The 27,771-nt window shown below is 39.1% G+C and overlaps 3 protein-coding genes across 5 annotated transcripts in view; 2 read left to right on the forward strand and 1 right to left on the reverse strand.

Moving 5' to 3' along the window:
* LOC134456945 (SAM pointed domain-containing Ets transcription factor) overlaps positions 1-27,771 on the forward strand; it is a 47,766-nt gene that overhangs the window by 13,266 nt on the left and 6,729 nt on the right. For all 3 annotated transcript variants that reach the window (XM_063208616.1, XM_063208619.1, XM_063208617.1), the window contains exons 3-4: positions 24,606-24,803; positions 25,845-25,886. In XM_063208616.1, coding sequence (XP_063064686.1) covers positions 24,606-24,803; positions 25,845-25,886 — 240 coding nt within the window. The remainder of the gene's footprint in view (positions 1-24,605; positions 24,804-25,844; positions 25,887-27,771) is intronic.
* Positions 1,070-12,657, reverse strand: LOC134456946 (uncharacterized). Its single transcript, XM_063208620.1, has 7 exons — positions 12,144-12,657; positions 11,910-11,996; positions 8,514-8,645; positions 7,780-7,840; positions 7,554-7,675; positions 5,475-5,661; positions 1,070-1,335 (listed from the first exon to the last, which is right to left on the reverse strand). Exons 1-7 carry the CDS (start codon positions 12,204-12,206, stop codon positions 1,238-1,240), a joined length of 750 nt encoding a protein of 249 aa, XP_063064690.1. The 5' UTR covers positions 12,207-12,657; the 3' UTR covers positions 1,070-1,237.
* Positions 13,268-20,590, forward strand: LOC134456944 (uncharacterized). Its single transcript, XM_063208615.1, has 9 exons — positions 13,268-13,374; positions 13,833-13,916; positions 14,311-14,397; positions 15,254-15,352; positions 15,511-15,582; positions 16,211-16,282; positions 16,911-16,982; positions 17,905-17,976; positions 18,193-20,590. Exons 2-9 carry the CDS (start codon positions 13,863-13,865, stop codon positions 20,362-20,364), a joined length of 2,700 nt encoding a protein of 899 aa, XP_063064685.1. The 5' UTR covers positions 13,268-13,374; positions 13,833-13,862; the 3' UTR covers positions 20,365-20,590.

A 27,771-nucleotide genomic window follows, 5' to 3' on the forward strand; every position in this document is an offset into this window, starting at 1 on the left:
ATCTATTTCAATGTCACGAGAAAGTACTTTATAGTATACTGCAGAAGTACATACTTAAGTTGTGTTATTTTGGGACAACTTATAGTATACTTAAATACACTTGAAATATAATTAAATAGAGCTTAATCACATTTTAAGTTCACTTTTTTGTACTAAAATCAAACTTTGTGCAAGTATACTTAATATACTAAAAATATATTTAACTTTAAGTAAATTATAAGTATACTAACCAAGTCACTTTAAAATGAGTTTAATGTGTACTTTAGCACGCGGATAAGTGCATTTTAAGTACATTAAAAATCTATTTCAATGTCACGAGAAAGTACTTTATAGCATAGTGAAGAAGTACATACTTAAATTGTGTTATTTTGGGACAACTTATAGTATACTTAAATACACTTGAAATATGATTAAGTAGAGCTAAAACACATGTTAAGTTGACTTTTTGGTACTAAAATCAAACTTTGTGCAAGTTTACTTAATACACTAAAAACAGACTTAACTTTAAGTGCATTCTAAATATACTTATAAATTCACTTTAAATTATTTTTAAGGTGAACTTTTGCGTGCTGCGAATTGTTATTTAAGTATACAACGAATCTATTTCAAGGTACTAAAATCAAACTTTGTACAAGTGCATTTAATAACATCATACTTCACTCGAAGTAGGCCTATTTTTATGAATATACTTACAAATTTTCCACCTCACTGTCTCACGTGCACATGCAGATGCACACATACACACACACACAAAGAACAGTTGCTAATGTAGGCTGCTTGGCCTCAATCACAACAACATTATACACACCGCCTGTCTCAAAAACACCAACATCTTACAAGGCGACAGACTTTTTTGTGATTTTTTTTTAATTGTTTTCAAAGAATCTGACTGCCCATCCCCCACCCCAACATGCCACCACCTGAAGCTTCACTTCACTTTAAGACAGACCTGAAAGGCAAAAAAATAAATAATAATAATAATAATAATTATATATATATATATATATACACAATATCAAACAAATGAAATAATAATTTAATAATTACAACAACAAAAAAACCATGAAAATAAAAATAAATGGCGCCTCGGCGCAGTGCGCCACTGATTGCCTGTCAAGTATTAGCCTATAAACGTGTAATTCTCATATGCTCTATGTGGGGTTAACTAACAACAAACATAACCCCAACCACAACCTATGAGCATTCTAACAAAAAGAAATTATTTACATGGAATGAATCATTTTTTTCTGTTAAAATGCTCGTTGTTGCATTTTCTCCGGATCACTGCCCGGACGGCAGACACAGGAGTCCCCGGAAACTCCTGAATCACATGATCTGTAGGGGACAAAAAAATAACAACACATTTTTTTAGGTATTATACTTAGTTATAGGAAAATGCAACTACTGTAGGCCTAGTATGCAGTCACCCCCAACTGCAAGAGGGAGTATATCCTCACAACCCCACAAACCTTTGGTTAGGGCATTAAGCACTGACATCTAAATGGTTCTAACAGTTATTTCTCATCTCTTTCAGCTGCCTGTGTCTAAATTTTGGCCTCAACCATTGTGCTTCACAAACCATCTGAAAAGAGTGCATCAGTACAATGAGGATCCTTGTCCTTCAGAATGAAATAAAGTGAAACAGCATCATTTCAGGATATAAGGTCATAAGTGGTTAGGGTGTCAGACTTGTAGCCCAAAGTTTGTCGGTTCGACTCCTGACCCGCCAGGTTGGTGGGGGGAGTAATCAACCAGTGCTCTCCCCCATCCTCCTCCATGACGGAGGTACTATGAGCATGGAACCGTCCCGCCGCACTGCTCCCTAGGGGCGCCATTGAGGGCTGCCCCCTTGCACAGGTGAGGCATAAAGGCAATTTCTTTGTGTGCAGTGCTCACTTGTGTGTTGTGGAGTAGGGGTGCGCAGTATGGACTTTGTTTTTTGTTTTTTGACCATATTGTCTTTTTTAAGCATATTTTGCAACAGCAATCTATATGAACATGAAAACCTATTGAATTTAAGCATTCCAGGTCATGCATATTTGTATAATAAAATGGGGATGTATTCGAAGGTGCCCAACACCTTATATCAGGTGTGCATAATTATCAGGCAAATTTGTTTTCGTCTGGGAAAATGGGCCACAAAACAGATCTAACAAACTCTGAAATGTCTATAAACATTTTTGAAGTGTTCTAGAGGGATGTGGCTGTCTTGAAATTAGCAAGATGTTGGTCACGTTCACACAGAACTATCAGATGCACCGTTACAAAGTCATCAGTCTCTTAAGAAATGTCACTGCCAAAGATTGAAAAGAATTTAATGTGAAGCTACAAAAAAAAAATTACCCTGCAGGCCTATCATATTCCAGAACAGAAAGCAACACTGAGTGTCCAAAAGAACAGGGTATTGAGCGCTCAGAGACATGGCCAAGGTAAGATAGGATGACACCAGACAACCATTCAACAAGTTAATTAAGTCAAGACTGGGTCAAAAATACCTGGGGACAGAGTTTTCAAAGGTATTATGGACTTGGGAAAATGACTCTTGACAGACAGGGTGGATGAACCCATGGCTGGATCTTTTAGAGGGAGAAAATCGCATCATTTACGAAGACAATGGTATTTATGCAGTAATCTGCTGGTATTTGAGTGGAACTCGGGAACTGATCTGAGTGCATGCACATCACTGATCTAGCCATAGGCTCATCAACCTGGTCCATTAACAGTCACTTTCACTAGTTCATAAAACCATTGAAAAAACTGTCTAAAGACATTTCTTGACCCAGTTTTGACTTAAGTTTCTTGTTGAGTGGTCTTCAGGTTTCAACCTATTTTACCTTGTCCATGTATCTGAGTGCTGAATACAATGTTCTTGTGGACACTCGATTTAGGTTTCAGTTCTGGAATATAACAGCACTGCAGGGTAATAGTTCTGTGGTAGTTTCATCTTCAATTCTTCTCAATCTGGCAGTTACTTTGTGGGCACATGTCATGTGACACTGATGGCTTGTAACGGTGCATTAGATGGATGTGACCAATATTTCAAGACAACCACACCGTTCTGGAAGACTTCAAAATTGTTTATAGTCTTTACAGAGTTTGTTAGATCTCTTTTGTGGCTCATTTTCTGAGAGGAAAACAAAGTTGCCTAATAATTATGCACATTAATTTTGCCCTGATATAGGGTATTGGGCTCCTTCGATCACACTGTCTCTTATTATACCAATATACATGACCTGGAATGCTTAAATCCAATAGGTGTTCATGTCCATAAAGGATGGTGGCGGACAATATGCATAAAATTGACGATATTGTCAAAAAACTTGATTGCCTAATAATTCTGCACACGGTGTACTGTCGTGAACGGTACTTTTTCCCCCAAGGTATGGATTTTGTTCATACCGCTCTACTGTGATAGCGCATTGCGTCCTGCAGATGGCAGTAATAGACAACGTTTTGAACATCCACCGACTGTCTCTCGTAGTAGCAAAAGAACATGTGGTTGTAGAAAAACAGCAGCACAATTTCATTTAAGCTTTAAGTGTAAAATGTATAGTTAGTGTAGTGAACTATTGTTTTAAACTGTATGTGATTTTGAGTCTGGTCTCCACAATTTAATGTACAGTGGTGTGTGAAAAGCAAGTTAGCAAGCTAACAGTCCAAGTCATTCATGTCAATGCTGGTGTCTGACAACAGAAATGTGCTAAATCTATGTGCTACTGGTTGCTTTACATTTGCGTCAGCCTTACTGTATGTTACTGTGTCCAGGTGAGATAATATCATTCACGATATCTGGCTGGGTGTTAGTTAGTAACTTAGATGACTGTTCACTGTTTAAAATGTGATTTATCGATTTCGCTAACCGTATACATTTTTGGTCATACCGCCCACGCCTACTGTGGGGTGCTGTGACAATGTGATTTGAAGTTTCCCAATGGGCTTTCACTTTCACTTTATTTTTCTCATCCCCTTGAGTTTAACCATTTACTGTAGGCACAGTATTCCTGAGAACATGAAAATGGGGCTTATTCACCATTCGTGCCATTAAATTATGTTGCAGGCACACTATTTTGCAGAGACATTCTCTATTGAATTGCAAGACTGTCCCATATGTTCAGTGAACTGCTCTCATCTGTGAAGGTGCTCTCACCAATGCAGAATAAGAAGTTTTTGTGAAAGTTCTGGTTATTAAATCAATGGTTCGGAGTAGACTCCCCCTAATGCCATTTAAACCGTGACATCCATTCAGTAGTCCTGAAGTGTTTTCGGGCTTGGGCGAACATCAACAGAGTTAACGAGTTATTCAGTGTTTACTCCGAATAGCTTATCACATTTGGAAGTTTGTAAATAGTCCAAGAGTTAATTGTTATCAACACAAGCTGAATGGCTTCTTTGCTGCTGAAGCTGAGTCAACGTTACTTCCGTCATCTGAGACAAGCCCGTAGAAGTCTTCAACAAAGTTCCAGACAAGAGTATTAAAAACATTTTAACTCAATTGTGAGTAAAGCTTATATTTTGGCTTACTTCACACTTCAAAGATATTTCATATGTTACCTACTATCAAGTAGGCAAGGATTTTCGTTATAAATACTGATGCTGATTTCACTTTTCATTGGGTATTATTATGAGCTTAGTTGAGGAATTTTACTGGCTTGTCTGAGATGTCCGAAGTAACTTTGAAGCAGCTTTAGCAGCAGAGAAGCTATTCAGCTTGTGTTGACAATAATACACTCCTGGACTATTTACAAACTTCCAAATGCTTCGTTTTCTGAGTATCGGCCATATTTGCTTTACTGTAGAAGTTTGGTGTTATGACATTTGATTTTCCTTGGGTAAGTCTGGAGATACTGTCCGGGATCCATTTGCGCTTGTGCCAAGCTATTCTGAACAAACATTGAAGAACTCGTTAACTCTGCTGATGTTCACCCAAGCCAGAAAACACTTCGGGTGGACTACTGGATGGATGTCACAGTTCAAATGGCATTAGGGTGCATCTACTTCGAACCATTGATTTCACTCTAATTTCTAACCATAAACATCATTACCATGCATAGCAGTATGCAAAATGGATTCAGAATGAATGTTGACTCACAACAGTACAGGCTGGTATCACAGAAGTTTGATTAACTTGGAGTTGCAATAACCTGGTTCTCACGCGTAACATTGTCAATCGCTTAGCTCTGGAAAGGCGGTGTGCTCAAAACATCTCAAACATGATTGGAGAATTCTCGTGGCTTATTTTGAATAACATACTACTTCAACCACTGACTTGTATATACCCCACCCCTCGATTCTGATTGGACAGGCTGTGAAATTTCTAATTCCATACGGGCTTGTCTAAGATTTTCAGAAACCTTGTGCGAGCTCACGAAGTTACGCGGAAATGCACAAAGGGTCTGCTTGAGAGCCAGGCTAGGGTTGCAACTTAAGGCGTAGACGATGAATGAAAACTACAGTACGACATCTTTGATACATACCAATCACAGCGTTCAATTTTGGGGAGTCCAAAGCCTCTTTTTCGCGCCCCAGGCCAGTTAGGCTAGACTGCCCGAGAGCCTCGCGCCCAAAAACAAGGACAGCCAGGTCCTGGGCGAACAATGCCATTCTGCTCCTGTTCAGCCGGCTGTAGCACACCTTGTCCACGGTGATGCTGCCCAGAGAGACCTATGATCAGCAAATTCAAATAAATCTGATTACTGTACACTCCAGTAACAATTGTGTGTGTGTTTGTACCCAACTCAACCTAGCATCTGCACTTGTTGATCTTGGTTTCCTGTGCACTTTACTAGTGTTTACTAGTGATGTCTATGACTATGTCCTCGATTGTTAGTTGCTTTGGTTTAAGAACAGCGTCTGCCAAATTCAATGTAATGTAACAAAGACGTAATAAATACAACAATAGATCAAATTATATATGCAACATATTATTCATACTATACAGCGTTTTAACACAATATAATAATACCAGGATCAAAAAATGAGAATGAATTCTCTGACTAAGGCAATCCAAATTAAAATGTCTTTATTAATCTGACAAGTCCTACATGGACATATTAAAAACAAGGCCCACGCGTCCATGCGTAGCGGCATGAAGAAGTGACAAGAAGAAGGAGAAGGCACTCATGCCACTACGCGTGGGCATTGTTTTTAATGTCCATGTAGGACTTGTCAGATGAATAAAGACATTTTAATTTGGAGTGCCTTAGTCAGAGAATTCATTCTCTTTTTTTGATCCTGGAAGTAGTATACCTTGGACTAAAGAGCACCCAAACCCAAGAAGCCAACAAACAATCTGGATAAGAGCACGCCATACTCTACAAATTGACAATATAATAATACGTAGAAATAATGAAAAAATAAAGTTTATAGACCGAGTCACACACCCATTACAACAGGGGTGGGGAACCTTCCTCCGAGTCCTCAGAGGGCCAAACTATGAATACAAACCAGGATTCCCCCTTTACTTTAGGCCTATATTGAAGGCAGCCACCATTAACCTCTTACAGTAAAGGTGCATTGTGTAGGATGTGGCCAGAGTAGGTACTGCAACTATGCTGCTCATTGAAACTGTGCTGCCTATTGCCAAATATGACATGTTCAAGAATGTTTACATAGTAATAAACTAATATTTACCAGTATGGCCAAAGTAATTTTTGCTGTTAAAAAATTCTACATTTTTCTGGGGCCCGAATATAAGGGCCACAACCGACCCGAGCCATAGTTTCCCCACCCCTGCCTTACAAAGGCCCTCAAAAAACACCAGTTTGGAAACTCATGGAAATACAGAAAACAGATACAGTAATATTTTTTTTAACGATTTAAACTTTTACTGCATATACTTAAATCAAACTGCCACAAAAGGCACATTAGGCATGACATGAAGGGGTATTAAATCAATTCTGTCTCTGATTTTTTTGGGGGAAATGAATTAATTTCCGATCTCTCTCTGAGTTAACTAAATTCTATGATACGAAATGACAGATATGACAAGGAACAACAGAACTGTAGTTTCTGCCAACAAAGTCTGATTGCCAGGACGTTTGCACAAACTACAGTTCTGTTGTTCCATATTGTTGTGCAGTCATTGCCCGACTGCAAATTTGCTAGGGACTACTACGCAAGCTATAAAATATAGCCCCATAATTTTTCTTGTTTCATTTGTTATAAATGTTATTACACTTTTCAACCTCAGAAGAGAAGGCGTTTAAACAGTGAACATACAGGCAATGTTAAACCATGTTTCTAAGTGTGGTGCTTTAGGGCATTAGGATAGAAGACAGAGAGGAATTCCGCTGTTACGATGAAATAGAGCAAGAACACTACAGCAAACTACATGTGACTAGGGGACTCAACTGTATTTGAAAATGCCCTCACAGTGCTCATGGAGTAAACCAATGGTTGGGGAAAAAATCTGTCCAAAGATGATCAAATACCTTATTTTGCTAATTGAGATTTTTTTTTCATGAAACAAGGATGGTGCGAACTGCTGTGAACTTTGACTAAATGAAGGGATATGTTATTCCCCTATAAAAAAGGAAAAGAACAGCAGAAAATACCTTCTCTGGCACCGTGCTGGAGGAGCTGGAGGCACTGTCGCTGTCCGTACTGAAACCGCGTGGCAGCATCTGCTGCAGTGTTGCAGTTAGGTCTTTGACTGCCTGAACTAAGGTCGGTAACTCTACATGAAATTTGGAAAGAAGTCAAATTATTTCATCAGTTCTGAACACCCGAGACATGTCGTCTAAATTTCAGAGACACACTATTACAACAGTTTCAAAATACCTTTGAGAGCGGCCACCACATCTGGCATGCCCTCTGGCTCCAGGGGTGCCTCTTGGCCATCCTGGGAAGTCAATAAAAACAAATGGAGTTCTTTGTCAGTAATTAACAACAACCACGAAGCAAGTCAAAGCAGGGGACCGAAGCAAGGGCAATATAATGCAATATGAGAATTTTAAATGCTGCCTTGCTTTCAACTAGAAGTGTTTCAAGGTGTTACAGAAGTGTACCTAGTCCTAAGTAAAAAATACCGTGTATTCAAGTCCATTCCAGCCCAGCCAAAACTTTTTGCGTTCACGGCCCCATGAGCCGCCCAGAAGGGGTGGAGATTTAGGTGCCCCATTGTGACTAGATCGTTGGAAGCGCTGTTCCTACTTTGTTTCCCAGCCAGTGAGCTAGCTACTGACTCACAGTCGGCTGGCAAAGGCTCGGAGCCACAGACCTTGTGTCTCCATTATTGGTAACAAGAGAGTAAAAGCTCTGGTGCAAGAAAATGCAAAAATCTATTTTGAGATGTTTCTCATTCTCTATATGTCACATACAGTACTGTATTTCATGGAAGGGAGTACCCCCCTCACATTTTTGCAAATTTGTAAGTAAATCTTGTCATAGGACAAGAAATTCCACTTTGACACAATGATTGCAGTGTCCTGCAAACAGTGTGAAAATGATTTGCAAAACAATTATAAGTTGAATTATAGTTGTACTTGGTTGCTCTGACAATTAAATATACTTACCCCTTGATCAAACATATCTACGGAAGTGTCATCTTCCATAGGGTGCTCTTCCAATGAAGACCTCTGACGAGTCAATGCCACTTTCAACCCTTCCATCACTGCATTAGCGGCCTCTGTCCTTTTTTTCTGCTTCTGGAAAAGAAATTGTTAAAAGTAAAATTAAGATGTTTATTAGGAAGTGTTGACATTCAGGTAAGTGCTGAGGGTTGAGAATTTAATTCACATCCAGGCCACTTTGATATGTAAACGGAAAAAATATAGCTGAAAATGCATTAAAGTGAAAGCCCATTGGGAAACTCCAACTCCCATTGTCATTGTGACACAGCACTCCACAGCACACAAGTGAACACTGCACACAACGAAATTGCATTTATGCCTCACCCGTGCAAGGGGGCAGCCCTCAGTGGCGCCCCATGGGGAGCAGTGCGGTGGGACGGTACCATGCTCAGGGTACCTCAGTCATGGAGGATGGGGGAGAGCACTGGTTGATTACTCCCCCCACCAACCTGGCGGGTCGGGAGTCGAACCGGCAACCTCTGGGCTACAAGTCTGACGCCCTAACCACTCACCCATGACTGCCCATTATATCTTAGATAAGAGTATAGGTAGGCCTATGTATTGCTATGTTAACAGACAACCCTTTTATTCCACAATGTGTAATTCCAAATAAAAAAACAACAACAATAAGTTCTTATTTGTATTTGTACCAGAGTTATTTGACCAATCAAATGGCATGTACCATCCCAAAATGGTTCTAAAAGGAAGGCCTATTTTTAGGAGCCTATTGCAGTGTTTCTCAACCCGTGTGCCGTGACACCCTGGGGTGAAGCAGGCCTCCCTCAGGGGTGCCGCGGAAACGTGGCTGATAAATACATTATGTAATACATATTTGCCCTAAATTAATAAACTAATGTTTAGTCAGTGGAATCTTTCATCTGGCATTTATGCACAATGAAGTACATTTAAGTCGTCCTAGTAAGCTGCAACTTCAAACGAAGGTTGACGTCTCCAAATGTGTTACTTTTCTAGCTTGTGTGGTATCGAATGCGACGCCATGTTGGTTTGGGGTGCTTTGAAATGTTTTATGAATTGAAAGGGTGCCTCACCTAAAAAAAGATTGAGAAACATTCTGTAACTTCACTACTCACATGCAGTAGCCAATGTTAAAGCATCAAAAGCTATATTATAAATGATTCGTCATTTTAACAATAGAAGGTAATACATGATTAATAAGTCTGGTAACATAGACAATTGTAGTTTAGGTTTGCAATCTAAGAAATCAATCAATCAATCAAAAATATTTATATAGCAAATTATCATACATAAATATCATTCAATGTGATTATGAATAGAGAAAAGAGAAGAAAAAACTAAGCTGTGGGAATAGATGTGCGTAATTAACTAACTATCACCACAGGCAGATGAGATTAATTTCTTTTTAAAACAGGATACTGTTGGGGCAGTTCTAATTTGGACAGGAAGTCAGTTCTAGAATTTTGCAGCATAATGACTACATGCCATTTCACCCTGTTTAGACCTGACCCCGGGCACAACCAGTAGAGGAGATTCTGAAGACCTAAGACATACACTCACCGGCCACTTAATTAGCTCTCAAGTGCTGAGTTGGACCCCATTCTGCCTTCAGAACTGCCTGCAACAATACTCGGGTAGGCTGCAGTCCAAGTGGCATTCCAACAAAGATAAATTGCTACATTGGCCCAGAAGAAAATATCCTTATGCCATTATATCACCAGCCTGAAATGTATATGTACGGCAGGGTTGACCCATGTTTTCATGTTGTTGATGCCAAATTCTGACCATTCCACCTGAGTGTTGCAGTAGATAAAGACTCATCACACCAGGCAACATTTTTCCGATCTTCTAGTGTCGTTCATGGTGAGCCTGTCCTAATTGTTGCCTCATTTTTCTGTTCTTAGCTGACAGGAGTGGCAGAAAATGCGGTTTTCTGCTGCTGTAGCCCATTTGCCTCAAGATTTGATGTTCTGTGTAATTAGGGATTCTTTATGTATACCTCAGTTGTAATGAGTGGTTATTTTGACTTAATGTTGCCTTTGTATCATCTCAAACTAGTCTGGCCGTTCTCCTCTGTCCTCTGCCATCAACAAGGCATTTTTACCCACAGAATCGCTGCTCAATGCATTTTTTATGGAGACAGAGCAACACTGGGAGCGAATGGGTTAATTTGTGATGAAGCAGTAATGCTTTTACTATGCAGTGCAAGATGCAAAGCATAGATTAAATTAAGGTGAAACCATTTCCCAGTCTTCCTTATGAAGATAAATTTAAATCAAGACACAGGGCAGACAAACACCCAATATTGTCAGTTCTCGTGGTATTAACTGTCAACTGGCTAACTGCAAGTCCCATGACAAGGAATCTGTACAGTTGGCCATGTCCAAGAAATATTTAATGATTTGGCGTCCCCTAGCGGCAGGCTGATCAACCAGTGGTGAGCAGAGGAAAACACAACAAACTAAGACAATCAAATAACCTGCTTAGCGGAGGTAATAATAACAATGGTCAGTATAACATTCCCCAAAACAATATAGGGGGGCAATGAGTAAATTAAACGTGTGCCAGTGGCAACCAACTCTCTGTTCGACTCCCCACCACAGGTCAGTTTGTGCGTTTATTTCAGAACGCTCTGCTGCAAGACTTCTCACAAAGACCTGCATTCAAATATTAATTAATAAAAATTTCCCTATTAAAAAACTAGCTTCTCAACAAGAGTTTCAACAAGAGTCGTTTAGTGTCTAAGGCAATTTGTTGCTGTATGTCAAAATGAAAATACTACCCCAACTTCACTAGGTCCTTTCTGCCCTCTTTCACCAAGGTCTACAAAAATCACTTGGCAAAACGCATGTGCATAAACACACATATTTGTCTAGGGAAAGGTCATACATACATGTAGCTGTAACAAGTTCCCCTTTGACAAACAGCTTCAGTAGACCTGTGTATAAGTCTCAAATGGGTTTCCAAGGCCAAATGTATCAACTAAACTGTTGAAATATAGTAATAATGTCCAAGGGTTTCTATAACCGCTTTTGAGGGGGAAAAAGATGTTCCAACCCCTGTAAGTCCCTGGTACATCACAACATCTTTCTGTCACTTCCAGTAAATTCTACAAAGCCCACTTACAAACGGTACCAGCCACTTTATGATAGGTCAAAGTATATGGCCACAGGAACCAAAGACACTGTGCAAAACCTCCCAAAAAATAAAAAATACCCAAAATAGCCCGAAAGCTTATAATTTCACCTTCTTACTCCACGAGTATTAATGAGAGAAAACACACAATGTGATCATTTCAGATTCAGTGCATGTAGGGCCCACACACACACACACACACACACACACACACACACACACACTCACTGTTTTGTTCGTTGACAATTGTGTACTGTCATCAAGGTCCGTGTCATCCGAGGAACTCAATACATTTGTGGTCTTTCTGGCTCTCTTCTGTACCGGAAAGAGAAGATACAGCATGTAATCAAAAATAAGATCCTACTGACTTTTTCAGCTGACACCTTTCTTAGATAAGTAAACAAGTATAGGCCTAACAATGTACATTATTTAACATGGTAATATAACAATAAGAATAATAACCTTTGGTGCCTCCTTTGGGGTCCATATGTCCTCGTCATTCTGGAATGCTATTTTTTTTTCCATCAATTCATTGTAATTGTCTGCATACAAAAAGTGTGGAGAATGGAGAGGGAAAGAAATTAGGCCTACAGAAATACAGATTTGTTAGTGGCAGATTGTAACCAAAGACTACTAATGTGTTGGTCTGGCTGACATAGGCCTACTAAAGCTCCAGTTCAGTAGGCCTATATTATTGTTGTTGTTGTTATAAATAATAATAATAATAACGGTATGATTAGTATGATGATAGTAATAGCTGATAGAGGCCGAATCAACCCTTCAAAGTAATAACAGTGTAATAAGTCCAAGCTAGCCTTATGTGCCGTACCAATACATTATTATTATTATTATTATTATTTAAGCCAAGGGCCTTGCAGCTGCATGACGATTTTAATGAAATTAAAACAGGCGGAGATCGACGGGTTCATCCCGACATGTTCTGACCTCCATCTTGGTCTTGTCTTAGGCCTACATGGCTAAGACTAGTAGCATCTACCCTGGGTTTCCAACCAGCACAACCTCCTTGATTCATAATGTGTTTTAATAAGAGATGAGCAATAACAGCAATGGCACAATAAACATGACACAATAACTGGTCGTCCTGGCCCAGTTCTTTAGTTTAAAATGCATTTCCTTGCTACATCATCGTGTATCTGGCATTCGAAATATGCACACAAAATATGTTTTGTTTTGTTTTAACATGTGTGGTGTTGTACAGTAAGGCCTAGGCCTACTTACCGCCCAAGAGCAGGAGTTTGGCGGCCAATACCTGGGAATCACCGTGGCGGCTGCGGCTTGGCAAACAGACCTCCACATAATGGAGGTCAGGGTTAAGGAATTGAAGGCGGTTCTCAATTTGGTTTGCGATATCCCTATGATTCGCTACTATAATATCACTCGATTCCACCCTCACAGAATGTGAGTCTGGAAAATAAAACAGTCCAAATTTAGGGAACTGACTCTGAGCGGTCGCCATCACGCGTTCGTGTCTTTATCAGTTCGTCCAGCGACCAGCGTCCGTTGATGATGATGATGATGATGAGCAGGAGGAGGAGGAATATTCAAATTTCGAAACAGATCAAGGCTAGTGATAATTTTGGGCGCGCACTAGTGGTGTGGTGGTGACGACGAGCGGGAGGAACTTCATTTCCTGAGCGGGAGGAACTTCACGTCTGGCAGAATTGCGTTTAAGGTAAGGTTAATTGCGTTGCGTTTACGGTGAGCTGTTTTGGGACAAGTATACATGTTATTTAATTGGGAGCTATAGTCTACGATTTGATTAATTGGGGCCTTAATAACAACAAGCTAGCTAGTCATAACTCTCTGTCAGGGGTGTAGTCTACTTTTTTATGGTGGCCTATTATAGGCAATAGGATTTGAGCATTTTTGAAGTGGGTATACTGTATATATTTGTGCTATTCAAAATAATAATAATTTTAAGTGGGTAGAACTAGTATTATACTGAAATCTCTGGAATTTAGAAGTGGGTACTCTGTATACCCGCGTTCTACGTAGACTGCTCTCTGTGCTAAAAGCCATGGCCAAAAATTGGCGCAAAAAATGGGACAAGGGTCTATCTAAAACAAGTACAAGTTGACAATTGTATCCTACATGGAGCTGCACTAATCATGTTTTCCCCTTGTCACTCAGGCGTAGGCTACCCTAGCCTAGGCTACAGGTATGCAACGTTTGCCAAAATCCAAGAAATTCCGAAGGAAATCTGATGACAAAGAGGTAGGTTCGGACGAACTAATCTAACGAAGTAGAACTAGCATAGACCTAATTGTATTTTTGTAATGAAGAAGACGTTTCAGATTTTTTTTTTTACATAGAGACATTTCATTTGCAGAAATGTAGGCTTCAAAATTCAAGCCTATGAGATGAGCTATGAGAAGAAAGGTGCTGTTTAGGCCTAATGATGAGGCCTTGCCATGTCTACTAGTCAGCTACTTGTGCTAATTAATTTAAGTGGGTTACCAATAGCAATTTTTACTTGTGCTTTTTAATTAATAGGCCTGCAGCAAAACATCAAGTTTTTGCAGTTTCACTTGCTGCATGTCAATTCAGCATGACTATGTGTGTCTAGGTCTACTAAAAAACCCCTGACCTTATATCAATCTGTTTGCAGAACAGACCCCGGCATTACAAAACCTTTCTTTGTAGAAGTGAGACACGAATTCCAAGGTCCAGCATAAACCGAAAAAGAAATGCACTGGTAAAATAATTATTTGTTAATCTCATTATTCACAGTAACTGTGTCTGTGCTGTTGTCTTAAGAAAAAGAAAAAACTATGTTGTACTGCATTATGCAAAGTGAATAAGGTTCCTGTACAGGGATGTCAAACTCAGGCCCGGGGGCCAAATTTGGCCCGTGGAGCCATTTTATTTGGCCCGCCAGATCATTTCAAACGTGTATTACAGTTGGCCCACATACACCATAACTATAGGCCTATATATTAAGATTTGAAAATGGACATTTGTATCTGTAACATCACAGGAATATGAGTGGGCCCAGGGCATTGAAACAACTCACACTCAAATGCAACAGAATGTGCAGGCACATTTGAACTATGATGGGAATCTGTTTAGACATTCATTTAAAAAAAAAGCAATTTTGGTCCATTTTTGTAAAAAAAAAATATATATATATATATATATATATATATATATATATATATATTATATATATATATATATATATATATATATATATTATATATATATATTGAGTTTGGCCAATTTGTTCCAGATTTTTATTTTGGCCCTCGGTCCATTTGAGTTTGACACCCCTGCTGTAATAGATTATTAATCTTGGAATATTTGGAATACTTTTCTGTGTTAGTGTCTGCATTTCCCCATTTTGGGTTTGTGTTTGGAATTCCTTGGAATCCTTTTTTTTGCCCCACCTAGGCCTCCAGTCTACTCCAGTTCCCCTCCCAACTCAAACCCTTGACAGTGAAATCATGACAAAAAAATAACAATTAATTCCTTGCACATTTGGGTTTGAACCAGGTATTGACAGCCCTTAATTCCAGATTTCTTTCTAACTTTAAATTGTTTTGTGACACAAGGCCCCTCTTCCATCAAATCAAGACAGCAGTGCTGAGATTTTCCTCGGCCCAAAAACTGCTAAACGGCCAAGAAGTGAACTGAACGACGAGTCAACCTGGGTAGGTGTTCCATATTTCTATGAAGACAGTATTATGCACCAATTCACATATTGAACTGTCCATTTCTCACAATTCATTTCTACATGTCATGCATATTTCATTCTTTCGTTTCTATATCTCGCAATACTAATAGATTGTCTTTTTTACACCACATTTAGGATGTTCCAGATGGATCAAGTACTGGGTTGCAGCCAGCACCATCACTCAGTACATGGCAAAGCCAAACACAGGTAATGTCAACCTTCTGCTATTTACAACTTGGTCCTTTAAGGCATGGTTTGCCACTTACTTTGTCATGCAGTACATCTTCCAACTGTCATGTGCATGAAACAGAGTATTGCAGGGGGACTCTTCCTCAATCTAACACTGTAGCCGTTGTTTGTGAACACTGGGGAGAGAATTTGGCATACAATATAACCTCGGCGGTGTCCAGGTCTTAATTGATCTAGCATGTGGCCCCGTTAAAAACCCAGTGGTGGTGGTTTGCCCAGCAGAAAACCTTTGAAGCACAGGGCTAGTGTTGGTGATCCTGTGGGTCAGAGGTAGCCAAGCTGTGCCCTCCTAGTGACGCATTACTTTTAGCGTTGCAACTAGTCAGGTCAAGAGCAATGTAAGTACCGGTACTTTCTGAGTTCCCGAAAATACGGGAACTCCGCCCACTCTGTCGGTAAGCAAACAGCCATAAGTAAACCAAGGGAGGTGGGTCAACCATGCCGTTTCACTTAATTTATCTTGTGTGACACAAGGTCCCTCTTCCATCCAATCCCGGGGATTCATTTCTACATGTCATGCATATTTCATTCTTTCGTTTCTATATCTCGCAATACTAATAGATTGTCTTTTTTACACCACATTTAGGATGTTCCAGATGGATCAAGTACTGGGTTGCAGCCAGCACCATCACTCAGTACATGGCAAAGCCAAACACAGGTAATGTCAACCTTCTGCTATTTACAACTTGGTCCTTTAAGGCATGGTTTGCCACTTACTTTGTCATGCAGTACATCTTCCAACTGTCATGTGCATGAAACAGAGTATTGCAGGGGGACTCTTCCTCAATCTAACACTGTAGCCGTTGTTTGTGAACACTGGGGAGAGAATTTGGCATACAATATAGCCTCGGCGGTGTCCAGGTCTTAATTGATCTAGCATGTGGCCCCGTTAAAAACCCAGTGGTGGTGGTTTGCCCAGCAGAAAACCTTTGAAGCACAGGGCTAGTGTTGGTGATCCTGTGGGTCAGAGGTAGCCAAGCTGTGCCCTCCTAGTGACGCATTACTTTTAGCGTTGCAACTAGTCAGGTCAAGAGCAATGTAAGTACCGGTACTTTCTGAGTTCCCGAAAATACGGGAACTCCGCCCACTCTGTCGGTAAGCAAACAGCCATAAGTAAACCAAGGGAGGTGGGTCAACCATGCCGTTTCACTTAATTTATCTTGTGTGACACAAGGTCCCTCTTCCATCCAATCCCGGGGATTCATTTCTACATGTCATGCATATTTCATTCTTTCGTTTCTATATCTCGCAATACTAATAGATTGTCTTTTTTACACCACATTTAGCATGTTCCAGATGGATCAAGTACTGGGTTGCAGCCAGCACCATCACTCTGTACAGGGCAAAGCCAAACACAGGTAATGTACAGCTAAAAACCTCTATTGGTTTACCGCCGCTGAATGATGAATGCGGATATGTGTTGTGGTAAAAGATCTTAAATTCAACTACAGTTTATATCATGTAAGGGGAGGTTTTGTCAATTTTTTTCTTTACAAATAGTTTTTCCACAATGCGGGAAGACCTTCACAGGCTAGCTGTCTGCTAATGTGTAGTATTTGGATTTGGCCTCATAAATACACCTTGCTGACTCAATGCATACCAATCTAGAGGGAACATAATACAGTTTACACTAAGTCTTTGTACAACTAGTCTTGAATTTGATATTGATAATTTGAGATAAAGGACACAGCATGTAAAAGGATAATTTAGTCATGTACTAACCTCAACTCTGACAACTCTATGAGAAGTTTTAAAAAAAATACATTATCTGCGTTGTCACAATTTTTTAGCTCCATAGGAAGGGCAACCAGTTAAATTGCCTGATTGTAAAATCATGTTTAGGACAAGACATAACACTAGTTTTTATTAGTTAAGAGCAAGCTGGTCCACTTCAAAGGAGACTGGGCCAAGGACGACTGGAGCACACAGGATACGTTTTTTTCTGTTTTTATTGTGGTGCGAGCATGATTAACGTTTCGACGCAATGCGTCTTAATCAGAATCAAACCATACTGATGGTAATGTAATTAACTCTTAAGTTTTCTCCATTGTGTCTTCTTCAACATCTGCGGCCTTTACTTGACCCTGCTCCTAATGATTGTGTTATTTTGTCATGGTCATGAATATCCCGCAAAACAATGATTTGGCTCAGGTTTGAGGGCTGTGTTTTCTAAGTCTATTCTCCATCTATGCAAGAACCGTGGTATAGGACATCAACATTTCTGAAAATGGTAGAATTGTAGCACTTGTGTTTACTCAGATATTATTTTTTATTTAACAGGACACAACAGAACACTACCTCAGAGCATCTCAACCAGTCCCAAGATCCTGCAGTAATGGACTAGGCCAACAGGTACTTCCAATTCAATATGCAGTGTGGTAATGAAAATGACTGAATATGTGCACTATAATTTCCCCATGTTCAGGGTATCTGTGATGTAAAAGAACTGCAATTTCAGGTTTTATTCAGTTTCTGCACAACATAATGTGTTGTATTTGATGTACTGCAATAATGCATCACAGATGAATGTAAAAAGCTGGATGACTGACTGATATGTTATCTTTTAAGGATTCTGAGGGGGATGACCTTATATACCCAGGAGCACCTATAACCAAAGGACAAAGTCTGCTTCTGTTAATGGCCTACATTCTGAGGCACAATCTGACTGGGGTAGCTCTTGAACATCTTCTTCAAATATTCAATGTACACTTCCCAGGGTCAGTGCCCGCGACTTCATACCTCTTCAATAAAGCATATGGACGTTATGGACAGTATGAACCACATTTTTACTGTTCTGGCTGTACCAGCTACATAGGTAATGCCACAAATCAGGAATTGATACAGGAGTGCTCAATATGTCATATGGCATTTGATGCAGACACAAATCTCAAGAATGGATCATATTTCATTGTTTTGGATCTAGCGAGTCAAATAAAAGACATTCTTGAAAGTCCTCAAACGACTGTAACTAAGAATGTGTCAGCAAATGGTGTTTTCACCGACATACAATCCGGTTTGCAATACAAGAAACTGATTGGAACAGAAGATGTTGGAGAATCTCACATTAGTCTCCTCTGGAACACTGATGGCATTCCTATTTTTAAAAGTTCAAAGAGTCAGTTATGGCCAATACAGTGTCAGATTATAGAACTCAATGCAAAAGATCGCAAAAACAATGTCTGTGTTCCGTGCTTGTGGTTTGGTGAGGTCAAGCCAAACATGACCACACTCCTGACACCATTTGTTGACCAGCTGCTTAAGTTGGAGGAAGAGGGAATATCTTGGACAGACACACACAACTGCCACCACTCATCTAAGGTGCATGCATTAGTCTGTAGTTCAGATTCAGTGGCACGTGCTCAAATCCGCAACACCAAACAGTTTAACGGACAATACGGCTGCGACTTCTGTTATCATAGAGGTAGTCCATACTCAAACCTTACCCCTGAACCCGTTCTCAGGTCAGAATCTCAACACTTTGTACATGCAATGTCAGCAACATCACAGCAACCTGTGATGGGGGTGAAAGGTCCCTCTCCTCTCATGAAGTTGTCCAAGTTTCAAATGATTAATGGATTTGTGCCTGAATACCAGCACAGTGTGTGCCTTGGGGTGACTCGCCAATTAATGAAACTATGGATAGATCCAAAGCACCATGCAAAACCATGGTACATTGGCACTAACTCTGAGAGGATTGATGAGCAGTTGCTAGCCATCAAGCCTCCAGTAGAATTAACTAGAGTGCCACGTGCTGTAAAGGAGCGTAAATTTTGGAAAGCCTCAGAGTGGCGATCATTCCTTTTGTTTTACGCTTTACCTGTACTTTCTGGCATTCTGCCAAAGAAGTACCTGAACAATCTTTTCCTCCTTGTGTTTGGCATTTACACACTGTTACAGGAAAATATCCATACAGTTGACATTGACAATGCAGAAAAGGCACTGAAAAAATTTGTAATGGGATTCGAAAAGTTGTATGGTCGAGAAAACATGACTTTTAATGTGCATTTGATGACCCACATTTCAGCAAGTGTCAGGAACTGGGGACCTCTGTGGGCCACATCCACATTTTCATTCGAGAGTTTTAATGGCACCCTACTGAAATACTTTAATGGGACCACATATGTCCAAGACCAGATTGTCAAAAGATTCCTCAAATGGCAAGATCTTTCAAAACATGCAAATAAAAGAATGAACAGTGCCAATGATACAGTGAAAAACCTGTTTGTTGACATGCAAAACAGTAAGCGTAAAACAGCAAAATCACTGCCTCTGTCAGACAACGTTAGGGTATTTGGTAGTTCCACTACAGTGAATCTGCCAGTACGACACATGCTTGCTATTGAGGAACTAGTAGGTGTACGTGTACAACATGGCCTGTATTATGACCGTTTTATTGTTGATGGTGTACTCTATCACTCTGACACCTACAAAGGACTGAAGAAAAGAAACAATTCTGTCGTACAATTGTCTGATGGCACAATATGCAAGATATTGAGCATTGTGGCATTCAACATAGGTAGCACACAGCAGAGTTGTGTTTTGGTCAGGGAACTTTTCAGGTCTGGAAGTGTAATGTATAGGGATGCTGAACTTAAAATTTCTTCCAGATTTGTGAATGAAGTGACTGAGTCCCATAGCATTCATGCGGTGTGTCCACAATCTTTCAAAAGGAAGTGTGTCATGGTTAATGTCAAAAAGATGTATGTGATTGCCTTACCAAATGCAATTGAAGGGGACTGATTTAAATGTGACTGTACTGTATTGATACATTCAAATAACTTTAAATTAGCTTCATTGGTTGTAGGTAATTTCATGAGATTTGTTCAAATGGAGCAATATGTAGTGCCATGTACAAGTTATTGCTTGTATCTTAGCGTTCCAAATTGTTTATCTTTCCTTTGTGATTGTCTTTATTTTCTATGTACAGGGACATTGAAATGTGATAGAACATGTTGTGAATAAAATACTGTAATGCATACAGCACAACAACACTGTCTTTTCTGGAATATGTAATGTATTTGTGGTGTTCCTGCAAAGTGTTGATGTAGAAATAAGTTGCTAAAATAACGCAATGAAATGCCTCAAAGTTTACACATGTACCATTCAAGACATCTGCAGTGCTGAAATGTAGCTTAAGATAATTACAATTTTGTAGGCTTATGTTTGTGAACATATAAGAAATATGCACAAGTAAATCCAAGTACTTTACTTGGATTACTTTTACTGCACATCACTAGCACCAGGACAGTGGTTGTGCACAAGGACGCTACTTTGAATGCGGTGAAGTACTCTACAAGAACGAAAACATCACTAAAAGTTAGTGGATGCATGGAGCAGGACATTTTAATGAGTAGGCCTCATTTCAGTCACTTCTTTAAAAGTATTGGAATAAATAGTTTCCAATAGATGTGCAGACATGTGAAAGCGTGATAGCGATTTATTTGCAATATACACAAGTTAAAGCCGAAAGCCCACCCGGGAAACTCCAACTCCCATTGTCATTGTGACATGCAACTGTTCACTGCACACAACGACATTGCATTTTATGTCTCATCCGTGCAAGGGGGAAGTCCCCAATGGCACCCCAAGGGAGCAGTGTGGCGGGACGGTACCATACTCAGGGTACCTCAGTCAGGGACAGCACTAGTTAATTACTACCCCATCAACCTGGTAGGTTGGGAGTCGAACCGGCTACAATTCTGACGCCCTGTAAATAATCTATTATAAATATGATGGTTCAAGACAACAAGAAAAAAAACATAATCTTTATAAGTGAGTAAATTTCATTAAAGACAATTAATATTAGTGCCAAAAAGGCAAAGATACTTAAAATACACTTAAAATAATACACTATTAGTATACTTTATAATGCTACACTTTAGCACATTACTTTTAAAATAGAAATGTACTTAAAATACATTTAAATAGAATGTACTAATAGTATATTTAACAATACCACACTTAAGCACATTACTTTACAAATACAAATGTATTTACAATACATTTAAATACAATACACTAATAGTGTATTTTTTAATAAAACACTTTAGTACATTACTTTCAAAATATAAATGTACTTAAAGTAGACTTTAAATAGAATATACTAATAGTAAATTTAACAATACCACACTTTAGCACATTACTTTAAAAATACAAATGTACTTACAATACATTTAAATACAATACACTAATAGTGTATTTTAGAATACTACATTTAAGTACATAACTTTTAAAATACAAAGATACTTAAAATACACTTAAAAATAATACACTATTAGTATACTTTATAATGCTACACTTTAGCACATTACTTTTAAAATACAAATGTACTTAAAATACATTTAAATAGAATATACTAATAGTATATTTAACAATACCACACTTAAGCACATTACTTTACAAATACAAATGTATTTACAATACATTTAAATACAATACACTAATAGTGTATTTTTTAATAAAACACTTTAGTACATTACTTTCAAAATATAAATGTACTTAAAGTAGACTTTAAATAGAATATACTAATAGTAAATTTAACAATACCACACTTTAGCACATTACTTTAAAAATACAAATGTACTTACAATACATTTAAATACAATACACTAATAGTGTATTTTAGAATACTACATTTAAGTACATAACTTTTAAAATACAAAGATACTTAAAATACACTTAAAAATAATACACTATTAGTATACTTTATAATGCTACACTTTAGCACATTACTTTTAAAATACAAATGTACTTAAAATACATTTAAATAGAATATACTAATAGTATATTTAACAATACCACACTTAAGCACATTACTTTACAAATACAAATGTATTTACAATACATTTAAATACAATACACTAATAGTGTATTTTTTAATAAAACACTTTAGTACATTACTTTCAAAATATAAATGTACTTAAAATAGACTTTAAATAGAATATACTAATAGTAAATTTAACAATACCACACTTTAGCACATTACTTTAAAAATACAAATGTACTTACAATACATTTAAATACAATACACTAATAGTGTATTTTAGAATACTAAATTTAAGTACATAACTTTTAAAATACAAAGATACTTAAAATACACTTAAAAATAATACACTATTAGTATACTTTATAATGCTACACTTTAGCACATTACTTTTAAAATACAAATGTACTTAAAATACATTTAAATAGAATATACTAATAGTATATTTAACAATACCACACTTAAGCACATTACTTTACAAATACAAATGTATTTACAATACATTTAAATACAATACACTAATAGTGTATTTTTTAATAAAACACTTTAGCACATTACTTTTGAAATACAAATGTACTTAAAATAGACTTTAAATAGAATATACTAATAGTATATTTAACAGTACCACACTTTAGCACATTACTTTAAAAATACAAATGTACTTACAATACATTTAAATACAATACACTAATAGTCTATTTTAGAATACTACACTTAAGTATATAACTTTTAAAATGTAAAGATACTTAAAATACACTTAAAATGTAATACACTAATAGTACACTGTATAATGCTACACTTTAGCACATTACTTTTGAAATACAAATGTACTTAAAATAGACTTAAAATGCAATATACTAATAGTATATTTAACAATACTACACTTTAGCACATTACTTTTAAAATACAAATGTACTTACAATACATTTAAATACAATACACTAATAGTGTATTTTATAATACTACACTTAAGTATATAACTTTTAAAATACAAAGATACTTAAAATACACTTAAAGTATAATACACTAATAGTATACTTTATAATGCTATACTTTAGCACATTACTTTTAAAATACAAATATACTTGAAATACACTTAAAATATAATGCACTAATAGTATATTTTACAATAGTACACTTAGCACATTACTTTTAAAATACAAATATACTTAAAATACATTTAAAATACAATACACTAACAGTATATTTTATAAAACTATATTTAAGTACATAACTTAAATAATACAAATGATTTTAAAATATATTTAAAATACACTAAACTATAAGTGTATTTTAAAAAACCATACTTAAGTACTGTACTTGATAAATAGAGTGTACTTAAAATATACTTTCAGAAAATTAAATATATTTTAAGTACACTTAAGTACAAATTTTTTTGACTTGGGATTGAGGACTAAGCCCATTGTTTACGACCTTTGCCACAGTTGCCCATTCATTCACAAACACACTCTCACATCACATCATTATGGGAAGTTATTGAGCTTTGCTTTGCTTATTCAGTCTGATGGATTCCACCCCATGCACATGCACACCTCATCAGCTGTGATAGGCTATCTTTACATAGCCGAGGGCAGGGTAGGCATGGCAGAGTCACGCAATGTGTTCTACAAAACAACTCTCACCGTACATTCAACACTTAGAAAGTCACACCTAACACCCATAGTCTTATTCCTACTCTCTACGTCAGTGCTTCTATTTTGAAATTTGTTTATATATGTTTTGGGGCTTTTTATACCTTTATTTCTGACAGGACAGTGGAGGAGAGACAGGAAATGAGTGAGGAGAGAGAGACGGGGAAGGGTTGGCAAATGACCAGGGCCGGAATCGAACCTGGGTCGCCAGCATAGTAACCCAGTGCCCTACCTTTAGGCCATGGCAGGGCCGAACAAATGCCTCTTTGACCTCATCATAAAGCTGCCAACACCCCCCTTAGTCTTAAAAAATACAATAGACTAATACCCCCTATTGGCAACTAATACCCCCTCTCAGCTGTCTTCTTCTCAACGTCCACCAAGTGCTCCCTAACACCCCCAATGGGGGCTGTAGAGCCCCGTTCAGAAACATTGGAGTGGAGCTCAGGTAACATGCTGAAGTGGCTGGAGTACCTGTAGCTGTATTGTAAGCTACCATATGTGCATAATGAATTAATTATAGAAGATAACAGTGAGTTTCTCCTCTCCTCTCCTTTCCTCTTCAGACCCCATGGAGTGGAGCTCAGGTAACGTGCAGAAGTGGCTCCTGTGGACGGAGCACCTGTACCGGCTGCCCCAGGTGGGCCGGGCCTTCACCGAGCTGACAGGGAAGGACCTGTGCCTCATGACAGAGGACGACTTCAAGCAGCGATCGCCACAGTGCGGAGATGTGCTGCACGCACACCTGGACATCTGGAAATCAGGTAGGCTCACCGACCCTATATACAGGGGCCAATGGGTAGGATGGAGTACAGGGAAGCTTGGGGTGCACTGTGCTTAAAGACCATGCAATACCATTGGGCAGGCAAGTAGTAGTAGAGGTGAGGAGAACTGCACACACACCTGGACATCTGGAAATCAGGTAGGCTCACCGACTCTATATACAGGGGCCAAAGGGTAGGATGGAGTACAAGGGGGGGCTTACTACAGGGTCAACACCATGCACTACCATGCAGGGCTCTAGATTAACACCCACCAACCAGCCAAATAAAAAAATAATTTAGAGCCCTATTAACATGGGTAGGCAAGTAGTAGTAGAGGAGAGGAGATCTGCACGCACACACCTGGACATCTGGAAATCAGGTAGGATGGCGTACAGAACAGGGGTGATTAGTACAGGGGCACACTACTAAACCCATTAAACCCATGTATAATAACCCATTATTATACGTTTGTTGCTCCCAGTATGGCAATGACCAAGTTGTAGTCCATTACTAAAGGCCCTGTGTTATGTCGTAGCAGTGTAGTACTATGGTAGTTAACTTTTCAGTGCAAAGCAGCATGGGATTTAATGTTTTATTGCACTATTTCACGTTCTAATTTTGTGGGACTTTTAAGTGTTTCAGGCGCCCGCAAGACATTTAGTGCCCTAGACGACTGCCTTGTCTGCCTATGCCTAGCACCGGCCCTGTGGATGGGCCCAGGAGAAAGTAATCTGTAAGGGCCCCCCCAGCCCAATAGACACAATGTAATGAGGACCCAATTCTGGGCCCCCTCTCTCCCTGGGCCCGGAACAACTGTCCCCTTTGTCCCCCCTGCCGGCACCCCTGGGCAGGGGTTAAACATGAAGGCTGTCACAGCTAAGACAAACAGTTGGCTGTCAGATGTAACTGATACTGATACATGAAGCAGAAGTGTGAAGCTCCATGCACTGTAGTGTGATGGTGATGATAATCTTTCAACTGCTCACCAGTCTGACTCATGCAGGTCTGTCTTCTGTTTTTCTGTTTTTCTTCCTCCTTTAGCTGCTTGGATGAAAGAACGCTCCCCTGGGGACACTCTGATTGGTGAGATTGATATGTTGTTCATTCGTTTAATTTTCTGAACGTAATATGTGTGATATTAATGAAACGAACAAAATTTAAAACAACACCTCAGGTTCTCATTCGACTTGCAACACACTGAGCGGTTACAGTATGTGTTGCGGTTTAAGCTACAGTTGGCCTTGAGGGCAACACGACTCCTAAGTGTAACTGACTGTGTGACAATTGCACTTACTTTATTTTACAGTTGCTTTAATAGTGCCTGGCTAATTTCCTCATTATAGCAACATGCAGCACTAGACTGGGACCAAAGGAATAATAATTTGCACGGCCGGCTTTTAATTGTGGGCCAGTCTCCAAGACAATACAAAAAAAAACCCAACAACATCAACCCCTGATAGCCCACCTGGAAATGCCCTGTATGCCAGTCCAGGTGGTATTCACAGACGGCAGTGTGTGTAGCTACACACAATACCGTCTGGTAGCGCTCCCATTACATGCTCTTGTCGAGTCGAAAATAAATGGAGCATGTATTGCTTAAATATCAACGGCAGCTCGCATTGATGGGATACAGGACAGATTCTAGACTATATTGACTCTTTAGAGATGAACAGAAAACATTTTTGGAGGAATTTGTTGGTGGTGAATTGCAATAAATGCACCATTTATTTTCTCACTCGAGAAGAGCATGTTAACAGCAGTACTACCAGAAGGTAGTTTGTGTACACACACCCACCGTCTGTGAGAACCAGGCTAAGTCAGGCCAGGCAACACGTAATATATTATACTTACACTGTAATTACTAACACTAACCAGAACTTGCGATAAAATGAAAGTATTGATGCAGGGATGTCACATAACATTGTTACACTCTTTATTATACCACCTACCTAAATTGAGTAACAACAAAATAGCTGCAATATAATGGCAAAAATCAGAAAAATAAAATGTGGTAAATTGTGTTTAATGGCACTGTATAGTGTGTGTGTACTGTATGTGTACGTGTAGTGCAGTTCTCTGGTAATGCAGCCTGTGACACATGCACTCTTACAGTCAGGCAGGCGTTAAGATATGGGGCCCCTTGGCTATAGGTTGCTGTAGGCCTCACAGAAAACAAAATCTGCAATAATTTTGGGAAAAAAGGTAGACTGTCTCATAATTCAGAGGAATGAGTATTAACAAGATTAAAAACTCAAACTTGGCCCTACCGTGGCTTAATGGTAGGGCACTGGTCCACTTTTAGGGCTTTCAGGCCGACCAGAACGGAGCCGGAGCCGGTGCCCGCACCAGTTGCGTTCGGCACTAAAGTGCTTATCTGTGAACTCCCCGTGTTCATACCGGGCTCTGAACTTTTTCCACACGTGACTGTGTTACCCGGATGAACCTGCTGACGGCCACGCTGTCATCACGGTTCGCGGAGAAAAACCTAGTATTTTGCGGTTCGCATTGCGAACCAACTTTCCGGTTCGCGAACGCAAATATTTGTGGCGTGAACACAACAGCCGGTTCACGATTAGGTGCAGGAACGGGCTCTAGCACAGTTCTCAGTCGGCCTGAACGCGCTATTTGCGGCCGACCCGGGTTCAAATCCGGCTCGGGTCCTTTGCCGCCCTTTCCTCATCTCTCTCTCTCCCAACTCACTTCCTGTCATTACTTCACTATTCACCGTCCTATCGAAATAAAGGCACCCCCCCCCCCAAAACAAACCCTCAAACTCAACAACTAATTCATTTTCCAATTCCACATCCCACTTTGTTGAAGGTGCGGCCCCCCTAGGCTGCAACCATATCCTGTTTGTGTGGGGGAAAAAAAGTTTGCCCTGAGGAAGACTCGGCTTGAGTCTTTAGTCGCGTGGGTGTTAATCCAACCCGTAGGTTTTTTTTTCCAGAAGCGAATTCCTTGCTGTCTG

Source organism: Engraulis encrasicolus, chromosome 10 (genome assembly GCF_034702125.1).
Source record: "Engraulis encrasicolus isolate BLACKSEA-1 chromosome 10, IST_EnEncr_1.0, whole genome shotgun sequence".
Classification (NCBI taxonomy): domain Eukaryota; kingdom Metazoa; phylum Chordata; class Actinopteri; order Clupeiformes; family Engraulidae; genus Engraulis; species Engraulis encrasicolus.

What these genes read in the sequence shown, in the direction of transcription:
- LOC134456944 (XM_063208615.1), top strand. Translation starts at nt 13,863, where the DNA reads ATGCAACGTTTGCCAAAATCCAAGAAATTCCGAAGGAAATCTGATGAC. An exon ending in CATGGCAAAGCCAAACACAG is followed by an intron (nt 15,583 to 16,210) that starts GTAATGTCAACC and finishes CACCACATTTAG; the next exon opens with GATGTTCCAGATGGATCAAG. An exon ending in CAGGGCAAAGCCAAACACAG is followed by an intron (nt 16,983 to 17,904) that starts GTAATGTACAGC and finishes TTTATTTAACAG; the next exon opens with GACACAACAGAACACTACCT.
- LOC134456946 (XM_063208620.1), bottom strand. Translation starts at nt 12,206, where the DNA reads ATGGAAAAAAAAATAGCATTCCAGAATGACGAGGACATATGGACCCCA. An exon ending in TGTGGTGGCCGCTCTCAAAG is followed by an intron (nt 7,676 to 7,779) that starts GTATTTTGAAAC and finishes AATTTCATGTAG; the next exon opens with AGTTACCGACCTTAGTTCAG. An exon ending in CCAGCACGGTGCCAGAGAAG is followed by an intron (nt 5,662 to 7,553) that starts GTATTTTCTGCT and finishes TGCTGATCATAG; the next exon opens with GTCTCTCTGGGCAGCATCAC.